Raw genomic sequence first — 10,929 nt, forward strand, 5'->3', positions numbered from 1 at the left:
ATTCTTCCTGCTACAGAGTTGTATTTTAAGGTCAGATATAAGCCAGCCAGGACCTACTCCTGGTCTAAAATGAATTGCCCAGAGAAAGTGTCTGCAGTGAAGAAACAGTAAAGTACCAGTTTGAAAACTCCGGATACTGGATCCTCTTCATTACATGCATTTTCTGTGGTGGCTCCCCATTTGTGGAATGCTCTCCCCAGAGTGGCTCACCTGGTTCCATCATTGCATGTCTTTAGGTGCCAAGCAAAAACATCCCACTGAACCCAGGCCTTCATCCATTAAACAATATGGCCTTTTAAATGGGATGGGGGGACTGTTGTTATGAATTTTTCTGAAATTGTTTTATTGTATTTTATTATTATGCTATGTAAAATATGTTTTTAATGCTGAACACTTGCCTTGAAATCTTCAGATAGAGTGGTATAGAAATTGAATTGAAATTTTGTAATATATATTTTTACACATAGATAAACTCAATCTGCAGAGTTCATGGCTGTTCACCTCTGGGTGTGGGGGTATATATAGAATTGGGGGGGGGCTGAAATCTGGGGAGAAAGTCTGATCTGAGAGCCTCTGTCTAAGTTCTCCTTTTCTCACCAAAATCCCAGAATGTCCTTCGTAAAGTGCAGCACCAAGACGCTTTGCAGATCTCAGATGTGGTGATGGCATCTCTCTTGAGGATGTTCCAAAGCACAGCAGGGTCAGGAGGTGTCCAAGAAGATGCCCTCATGGCTGTCAGCACCTTGGTAGAAGGTCAGTGCTTTATTCTGTTCAGGGTTGTCTTTGGAGGGAATGATTCTTCAGTATATAAACCAAGGTCTGCAGGTGCATGTTCAGTGGCCATGAAGCTCTCAAAATGCTGATGTAATGCTCCAAAAACCAATCTCACGTCTGGCATTTCTCGCTATATTTGGGGTGGGAAAGTGGAGGATGGGTGACCCATGGCCATAGAGTGAACTGCTGGAGGTTGTACCAGGAATCAGTGGTACTTTAATTGGTTGGATTGCTGCCTGGACCATCAAGCTGTAGTAGTCAATAGCCTGGTGTTGTGGAACTTCTTTCCTGCCTATACCATCTTTTATCAAGAGAAGGAAGTGTTTGCTTGGAAAAATTAAACTTCTGATGAGAATGAGGACAATATGAAAGGATGGATGTGGAGCGTGGGATCTCTGTTAAGGCAGAATAGAACTTGTAGGGAGGGGGTAAAATGGCTCTTTTCAGGAAGCGATTAAGCAAACCATTCACCTTTTAGTGACTCCTGGGGTGGCGTAGTCAAGTTTGCCTGCTGCTTTAGTATATAGTAATTGCATAATAGGATTTAGTTTTAGGGCCTCACTACTTGGCAGCCAGCCAGAGTTTGTGGCTGCTGCCAGTGCTTCCCTTCTGCAGAGGTGGGGGCTGCAGGGTCTCATCTCTGACCATGCTAGACTTCAGAGCTGCTTGGAAGCAAAGTGAGTTTTTGCTACTTTGGAGGACCTCAACTCCACTTCCATCGCAGGCATGAGCCTTCCACCTGTCTTCTGTACCTGAGGAAGCCTGTGTAGCTCATTTGCAACCATTCTGAGCTTTGGAGGTGCCTTGGAATTCTAGAAACAAGGTCAAACACAAGTTTATCACCTTCCACATGCTGTTAAGTTTTCATCAGCTTTTTTTATCCTCTGTTGGGAGCTACCTTTCATGGCTTCACATATTCCTTACGGAGAGAGGCAGACCTCTATCTTGACTTCTGTTTTGTTTTTCTGTTCACATGGCTAACAACAAAATTGCACACAGCAGTTATGACTAAAGAAAAAACAAGACTCACCATTTAATTTAATACATAATGTGTATTTCTTAAAGCTCCTTGCCCCATACTAACAATTCTTATAAGGGATGCTCCTATGGAAAATGTAGCTAAAGCTGCAATGCTGTGCTCAGCTGCCTGGGAGTAAGTTCAATTAAATACTGTGAGACTGGCTTCTGAGCAGACATGCATGCAATTGCCCTGTCACTGTTTGAGGTGTGGAGAGTTTTATTAGACAGTTACCTGTTCAGAAAGCTTTTTCCAGTGGTTATACCACCCTGATAACCTGAAGAGCAGGATAGCATTTTGATGCACACTGTCAAATAGAAGTAATGGCTTTAAACTAGTTTGAGATGAATAAGGAATTTGTTTCAGAAGAGGTTGGTATCTGTAATGCCCAACTTTTATTCTATCATTGAGTAGCTTTCTGTTGCTTGATTTGTTGCATACTGAAGAGTAGATCCAGTTACGTTAGTTTTCTGGACTCCCCCCCCCCCCCGATGCCTATATATCAAAAGTGAGAAACCTCTGACCTGTAGACAGGATGTGGCCCATGGCACCTTGGCATCCAGCCCCACAACCTGCCATTCTCCAGCACCTGCATTAACTAGGTAGAAAAATTTCCATGGAAAAATAAAAGTATTGAGTGGATCACAGTGAGCCCTCACCACCATCCCTCCTCTTCCTTCTGACGCTTCTAATAACAACATAGTAGATGAGAAATGATTCATCCTAAAGTTTAGACTGCAAACAGTTGATCGTCTTTTTGTGTGCCTTTCATACCACATTTTTTTAAAAGAAAGAGCATTGTTGCTATGGCTGTTCATTTGTCTTTTGGAGATGGCTGAAAAAGAACAAGAAATAGTGTACGCATAAATAAGAAACCTAGGTGGATTAGATGTGGGTTCTGGGTATAAAACACCTGGGTTCAAATCTCACTTGGCTTGGGGCACTAACACAACCTTTGGACTAGCAGGGGCCTCTTTTTCCATGCCCTCCTTTTTTGTTTGGAAACTAGTTATGTCTTGAAGTCTCCATTGACACTTGTGTTCACACAGCTGGCACCAGAGCAGTTTCCAACTGTGTTTTGGATGTAATGCTCAGCACAGTTGTTTCTGAGATGCAAAGGGATGGTGGAATGACCATGTGCCCAGGCAGAGAAGCACACAAGCCTGTGACGCGCTGACTCCCAGTTTCCTCACCATCTTGGGACTGGGCAGTGTGCTTGCCATCTGCAGCAAGCCTCGGTGTGACCTTGAAATCAGTTCTCATCCTTGGTTCTCTTGTCAGAAGAGAGGAGGAGGACTGGGTGGAGGGGAGGTCTTATGGGGTGCTTTTTAGACCAGCAAATTCTAGCTGCTGTAAAAGTAGATATGCCATCCAGGTGAGTATAGATGCAATATCAAAGTAGCCTCAATTCTCTGTAACATTAACAACAATGTGTTATTGACATGTGGATTCAGTATATCAGAGGTTGGGAGCCTGGGGCTCACAGATGCTGTTGGATTTGGTTCTCATCATTCCCAGCAAACATGGCCAATGGTCAGGGATGATGGGAGCTGTAGTCTAGCAACATGTAGAGGGCAAGTGTTGAGATTGTGGTCTTCAGGGCCTTAATTTTAGATGCCCTAACTGTTTCTTGTCTCCCCCACCTTCTCCATAGTTTTGGGAGGAGAATTTCTCAAGTACATGGATGCCTTCAAACCTTTCCTGAGCATTGGGTTGAAGAACTACGCTGAATACCAGGTAAGGCTCTGTTCACTCACAGAATGTTTTGGTTTTCTTGGGTTTAGTTGGCCTGCGTGGTGTGAGATTTGGAACACATAGGCTGCCCTAGGAAAGGGGGTGGGGAGCCACCAGCCCAAAGGTCAGATGTTGCCTCATTTGGAAACACATTTGCCGCTCAGTCTCCCGCTGTACCCCGTGCCACAATTAGACTTCAGAAAACCTGCTTGCTCCAATAAGAGTGTGGTGGGGAGTTACTTTTAGAAAGCAAGAGGGAATGAAGTGTGTGGAGCTGAGATGTTTTAATCAATAGCATCTAGGTAGCATTGTCTAGACCAGCAAGAAGTTCAGGCAGTAATTTCAGTTGCATGGAAGAGGTGAACAAACAGTTACTGATCAGAACAAGAAACAGATGTTACCTGAACAGGTTGCTTGTTTTAACAATATAATCCTGAGGCTATAGAAACCTGAAAGGTACTTTGTCTCTTTCCCAATTGCTCTTCCTTGCTGATTCCAGTTGCCTTGAAATCCTACTGTCAATTATGTGCAGCTCCTCACCAATGCTCTAGAGGGCCCCAGGGTATAATTTGGTGAAAAGATTCTATGGGCTTCTGTGTGTTTTAAATAGTGCTAAAGCTCAGAAGAGGAATCAACCTCCATAGAAAGCAACAGCTTCTCATCAGGAGCACAGTCCTGCTACATGATATTAGCTTATTAGTCCGAGTCAAAAATTGCATGCCATAGGAGCACACTTACTTTGAAATCAAACCCTGGATTAGCAAAGGTGCAGAATTATTGGTAGTGTGGTGGGCAGGCAAAGACACTTGATTATAGTACCACAGCAGGTGGATATCCTGTGGCCCTCCAGACAGGGCTAGGTGACAAGGCCCTGTATTCCCCAGCCAGAATGGGTACTGGTGAGGGCTGATGGGAGCTGTAGTCCAACAATCTCTGTGTTACTAGGGAAGACGAAAAGACTATTTAGATCTGTAACAATAATATAAAGCCACACACAGATCATCATAATCATCAGCTTGTCTGAATCCTACATTTCCATGATAATACTCTAAATTAAAACTAAATTGGAATATGCCAGGAAAACTTTGGATAGTTTTCAGGGACCATGTTTAGAGAATGAGCACAGGAAGGGAACCTGGTATTGCAGAGCCCCCTACACCATCCACAGCTACTGGATAGGAGGTGCATTCCTGAGAGCCCCCATAGTGCTGCATGTCCAGATTGAAAGCTTAAGCATAAATTGATACAAATATGGTTTAAAATTCAGCATAGGGTACTGCAAACGGAGATACCTGCTTAGACGTTGCTGGATTCGTAGAGCACTGTGTAAGGGCATCGAGTTCCAAAGTCCTGGAAATATTTGCTAGGCTAGGGAAAAGGGGTGGGATATGGTGAATTGGAAACTGATTTGATTAGAGGGTTTATTTGATAGATGAATGTAGCTCACTAGTAATTCAGTTTGGTGTTGAGAGTTCAGGGAAGGGCATTGCTCCTAGCAAGTATTTGGCACTACAAACTGATTCCCAAGTATTGCTTCTTTCCCAGCCAGCAAACCAGCTTGCCTCCTTCCCGCTCCTTGTAACTCTGCATAAAACAGTTAGCAAAAGCTATGACTCTTCCAGACGCGTCACACTTGAGCCGTTGCCTGCCTTGCTGGCTTTATTTAGCCTTTTTAATAGGGCACGGGTATAATGATCAGCACTAGAGGGGGGCGAAAGTGACTCACGGATTGGGTGGGTGTAATGCCTTTCTCTTCTCTCCACAGGTCTGTTTGGCTGCAGTGGGCCTTGTGGGTGACTTGTGCCGGGCTCTGCAGTCCAACATCCTGCCTTTTTGTGACGAAGTTATGCAGCTGCTTTTAGAAAACTTGGGGGTGAGTGCCTCCTCCTAGTTAGCTGTTTGAACAAGGAGGCTGGCAGAAATGATCTAGAAATGAGGGGGAAAAGGCTTCTAAATAGAAATCCCTAATATGCTGGAAGACTAACAGGTGTAAACATTAAGTAGCTATGCTGGCTAGGTTTTTGGGCAAAAGAGACACTTCTAGGCAAGAAGCTTTTGTCTTGCACGGGTTTTCTTGATTGATCTCAGTGTGCTCATGGAGTTTTATTCTTCCTCTCCCTTCCTGATGCTTACATACTGTGAGGGTCAAAAGTCACCATTGCAAAAGAAGACTCTAATCCAGCGATGGATATTTCTACAGTGACTGGGAATATTGTACCTACTTTGCCAAAACTGGAAAGGCAAAGGGCAAGATGCATGAATAAAGCTTGTGTAACACCTGGGTCTTTTTATCTTTTCACAAAAGTTAATGCAGCTTGGTAAATTAAAAATAAATAAATCTGCCTCTCCTGCAGCTCAGGATCACAATCTTTCTGGGGGGCTTAGTCCCATTGAACCTCAACTTATTTCTGAGTAAACATACAAACAATCTTACCTAGGTTGCTTGGTTAAAACTGGAATAAGCTTTCAGTACTTTCAGGATACAGTATAATAGAGATGCAAAATGTTTTCACACTTAATATAACTGCTCAAGGTTTTCACTCATACCATGAATAAAATAGCTCCTTGTCCTTACAGAATGAAAATGTGCATCGATCTGTGAAGCCCCAGATTCTCTCGGTGTTTGGTGACATTGTTCTTGCAATTGGAGGGGAATTTAAGAAATACTTAGAAGTTGTACTGAATACCCTACAACAGGCTTCTCAAGCCCAAGTTGATAAGGTAAGGCCTGCCTGGAAACCTGGGCTGCTGTGCAGATGTGTTGCACTGTCATAACCACCCCAGACTGATTGCTGGTGTGCTTTTTTTGCCTTAGTCTGACTATGACATGGTGGATTACCTGAATGAACTGCGAGAGGGCTGTCTTGAAGCCTACACAGGAATCATCCAAGGCCTGAAAGGAGATCAAGAGAATGTGCATCGTGAGTATTTAAAGTTGGGCGAACAATTTCAACATCTTTAATTTAACCAACTTGCACGTGGCTCTTGTGAAGTGTAATGTGGGTGAGAAGACACTCTGTCCAAATCTCTAAATTGCCTTGTTCTTATCTCAAGGGCTCTCAGAGGAGTTGTAGTATATTGTCTTAATTGCCACACCTGTGGGTAGGCTGTTGAATATGTTTTTGTGAATGGAAAAGCTGACCAGGAGATCTGAAAGTTGGACAGTCAGCAGATGAACTTTGGGCTAGTTTCTCATCGCCTTGTATCTTAAAAGGGTTACGTCCCATTATTCTTACGAAGCCGTTAGTCTTAAAAATTACACAATGAAGGGCTGCAGAAGAGGCAATCCCACCCTGAGATCTGTTGCCGCGGGTCACTCACCTGTGTCTCCTACTTGCTGTGCTCTGGGACCATTGACTGCTATGTTCTGTGGCTGCAATACAATTACACCTGTGTCGGTTTTCAAGACGAAAGGCTACTCCATGCTGACCGAAATAGCAGCAAACTTGGATGCTCACCATGTGTGTGCTAGCTACTTAACATGGTGTGTGTGTGTAGTCACTTAAATGAAATATTGTTCTTGGAGTCAGCAGTCTTGAGTGAGATGGTGTGTTTGTTGGGGAGGGGAGAGTATCGTGGATTTCATTTGGACCATAGGTTGTCTGTGGTGGATCTGGGTGCTAAAAGAAAAGTTTAAATACCAGCAAGCAGGAAACAGCTGTGCAGCCAGCAAATAAAACTAAATGGTGCTTTCTTTTCAGCGGATGTGATGCTGGTGCAGCCCAGAGTAGAATTCATCTTGTCGTTCATTGACCATATTGCCACAGACGAAGATCACACTGATGGGGTTGTAGCCTGCGCGACTGGGCTCATAGGGTAAATGCCAACAACCTATTTGTGCTTTGGGAAGTGGGGAACTTGGAAGTACCACACTGAACCTCAGGCTCCCCTGTGAATCACATTTGCCATAAAGACAAAATGAGGTATTTTAAGCATGGAGCCTCTACCACCAAAATAAACTTTCACACGCGTTGGCTTAAGTTTTACATGGTGCAGCGTTAAGGGACTTTACAGTAAGTATGGGTAGTTTGTAAGCACACCTTTAAATTTGCAATTGATGTGGAGTAGGATGACCAGTTCACTGAATGTGAACTCATTTTGCGAAGACAGTCTTTAGACATTAGCCATCTGAGCCAAACTGGTGGTTGTGGTACCTTCAGTGATGTTCTGATGTTGTCCTTCAATGATATTCTGACTCATAACTATACTTGAGTTGGCTTAACAATAGTAAAAGAACATAAATAAGCAAATATTTCTTTAAAAAACAACAACACTGAAACCCCAGCAGAAAAGCAGCAATATCTGCAGCAACATCCCAAGTCTCCAAAAGTATTTTCTGTTGAGCTTAGCCATGCTTAAACTGTCATACTTCTACAGGAAGGTTATTTCATAATTCTGGGTAACTGTAGCAAGGGCCTGTCCATAGCAGTCCGTATGTGTGCTCTCCCCCCTTTTCTCTGTGGAACAGAAAGTTATAAACTAAAAAATGGCAGCTAACTTGAGATAAAGGCTAGGAGGAGCCTCATTCAGCTTACACATTAATAAAGAGATTTCTGTTTGTACCCTTGTTTGTTTCCCGTAGGGATTTGTGCACAGCATTTGGGAAAGATGTCCTCAAGTTGGTAGAAGCTAGGCCCATGATACACGAACTGCTAACTGAAGGAAGGAGATCAAAGACGAACAAAACAAAAACGCTTGCTACCTGGGCCACTAAAGAGCTGAGAAAACTGAAGAATCAAGCTTGGTAAAGAAGCTATTTCTGTTCCTCAAAGCAGCTTCACCTACATAGTTTTTGTTAGAGATGCTGAGGACTTTAAGCCTTCAGTAAAGATCAGTTTCTTTCATCTGGTGTTTTTCCACCACTTGCTAAAAAATTCCGTCAGCCTGGAAGCCCATCAGAATGAATTGTGGAAAATAATCAAACTTTAGTAATTCAGATGGGACACGGGTGGCACTGTGGTCTAAACCACTGAGCCTAGGACTTGCCAATCAGAAGGTTGGAGGTTTGAATCCCTGTGACGGGGTGAGCTCCCGTTGCACGGTCCCAGCTCCTGCCAACCTAGCAGTTCGAAAGCATGTCAAAGTGCTCCCAGTAAAGCGAGATGAGCGCTGCAACCCCAGAGTCGTTCAGGATTGGACTTAACTGTCAGGGGTCCTTTACCTATATCTTTTTATGGAGTCTCTCAGTCCTAGGCATACAGTGCTGTAGATTGAATAGCTTAGTGGAAGTGGAAGTTGTGTGCTATAGTGCAGCATGTCATATGCCTCACGTCCTTAGTTTAAACCTCAATATGTGTGAACTTTGGAGCTTTCAAACTGTGTTTTGAAAACCCTAGAAGTCATTAGAAACCTATCAGGGGTTTCTCAATGAGAAGATCAGTGAAACTGGATAGTTGAAAGATAGATAAAGTTAAAAGATAGATAATTTTTTTATTAAATTTATGTCCTGCCCTTCTTCCCAAAGGATTCTCCTACTGATTCCCTCCCCATCCACTCCCAGTTTACATGAAGCAGTGGTGAAGACCAGTATAAGCTGAGTGTGAAGCTTACAAAACATTCCAGAATTTGAGTGGCCTTTTACCGCTGACAATATCCCTTCTCTTACAGATCTGTTACCATTGGGATGACACCTGAGACCCCCACTGGATAATCTCCAATCTATTGAGAAAACAAACCCAACCCGGAAGTGAGGAGTGTGCACGGATGCTGAGTGTTTGGGAATGAGAGGATGAGTGAGTGAGAGGCTTAAAACACACCACGGTGAAAATCCAGCCACGGCAAACGGCAGCAGCGCTGTTAATGGAGCTAATCACTGACTTGCGTAGCAACGAAACCTTGTCATCGCTTGCCTCCAGGAAGTGGAAAATGATTGGTTTCCATACTTCAATGCGGTCTCTTCTGACAAGAGACAAAGGACTAACTTCTGTGTCTTGTCGCCAGTGAAGAGGGAGATGAATTAGTCTGGAGAGAAAGAGAGAGAGAGAGAGGAAAGCTAGCTTCAGGGTCAATTCCGAGTGCTCATATAATAAGGTCTGGCTTTCGTTGCTGGAAAGAGGAGGCGGTGGGAACCCCAGCTCACCTTTTGGGAGGGGAGTTTTTGGCCACTTGTCAGTGCACGAGAGAGCACGAGAGAAACGGGACGGGTGAAGGATTTTCTTTCAAGAGTGAGTGTGTGTGAATGAGGCGATATCTACATTCTCAACTTTTAAGTCATTGCAGTTAATCTTTCCCAAAAAAAATAAGAGAAATACTGAAGAGGTTAGCAGTTGCATTTCATAAAACTAACAAAGTTCAGTCTACTTGAAGCGGCAGAAGAGTAAGAGTTTAAGGGGGGGAGGGGGGAAGAGAAGTTGCTCCGTAATAGGGCTTCTTTAGAGAAACACTGGTGGGATGTTCAAAGCTCCCGTCGTGACACTTTTTCACGATCTTGTTTCATTAAAAAGCGCCTTTCCTTCCTTAATTTTGTTCAACTGTGAATGTAGAAACCAAGGGGGCAGGGTGGGGGGAGGCGGGGAGGGTGTCCAGGAAAAAAACAACCAACTCTCACGTATTAGTAGAGAGATTAGGATCCAATTCTCCAAATGGGATGCAAGGCTTTAAAACAAAACAACTATGCTAAAAAAAATTGGCAACGACAAAAACCCAAAGGGACACAGCCCCTCTCTTGGCGTGAACAAAGCAGCCCGAACCACACACAACTGTGCCAAAGAGTTAAAAAAAAAAGGAAACAAAAGTCCAAATGAAAAAAAGAAACCTTCAGGAAATATTTTGGATTGCAAAAAATGAGGATGAAATTCAAATGTTCAAACAAAGCAAAAAGATAAAAGTACGATTTGGAAACCTCTTGGCCTATTGGTTCTCTTTATTTGATTCTGAATATGGTATTAGTCTTGCTGCACTTCAAAAAGGAAAAATTTATATAAATATATATATACTGACTTGAGCTTACACAGGATGGCACTTGTAAAAGGTTATATTTTTCCACTGCAGTTAAAGATTAATAAAATGGTGTCAAACATTCCCCCAGTACTACTTTTTTTTTCTATTGGTCTTTCCAGTAAACAGGAGATCCATGTTACTTCATTATTATTATTTTTTACAAAAGAGAGCAGTTCAGATATGGGCAGCTATGTTCTAGGTGTACCAGTTTAAATTTTATAGTTCTATAACATTTAAAACAATTTCTTAAAAGGAAGGGGGAGAGGCAGCTGTTCTATAGCTGTTTAGGATTCCTAGACAGGTTGAAGGGGGGATAAGACACACCTGCTTCTAACTATGCAGCTATTGATGCTTAGGGGCTTTTAAAAGATGGGTGCTTTTTAAGCTTGCCTTGTCAGGAAATCTAATGCCTTGCAAGAAGCATTTCTTTTTTAAAAAACAAAAAATACCCTTCCTCATCCACT

At 43.0% G+C, this 10,929-nt stretch overlaps 1 protein-coding gene across 2 annotated transcripts in view; it reads left to right on the top strand.

Moving 5' to 3' along the window:
• Window positions 1-10,547, top strand: part of KPNB1 (karyopherin subunit beta 1) — a gene marked incomplete at its 3' end in the record, with an annotated part of 31,888 nt that extends 21,341 nt beyond the window's left edge. Inside the window, exons 15-22 of one of the 2 annotated variants that reach the window (XM_081837729.1) lie at window positions 609-753; window positions 3,447-3,529; window positions 5,292-5,399; window positions 6,104-6,247; window positions 6,342-6,447; window positions 7,228-7,342; window positions 8,109-8,270; window positions 9,134-10,547. In XM_081837729.1, coding sequence (XP_081693855.1) covers window positions 609-753; window positions 3,447-3,529; window positions 5,292-5,399; window positions 6,104-6,247; window positions 6,342-6,447; window positions 7,228-7,342; window positions 8,109-8,270; window position 9,134 — 864 coding nt within the window. Of the gene's footprint in view, window positions 1-608; window positions 754-3,446; window positions 3,530-5,291; window positions 5,400-6,103; window positions 6,248-6,341; window positions 6,448-7,227; window positions 7,343-8,108; window positions 8,275-9,133 lie in introns of those variants that run through there. The other variant, XM_081837728.1, reaches the window with a different exon arrangement.
• Window positions 10,548-10,929: the final 382 nt, after the last annotated feature.

Source organism: Podarcis erhardii, assembly GCF_964252035.2.
Source record: "Podarcis erhardii genome assembly, chromosome: 13".
Taxonomy (NCBI): domain Eukaryota; kingdom Metazoa; phylum Chordata; class Lepidosauria; order Squamata; family Lacertidae; genus Podarcis; species Podarcis erhardii.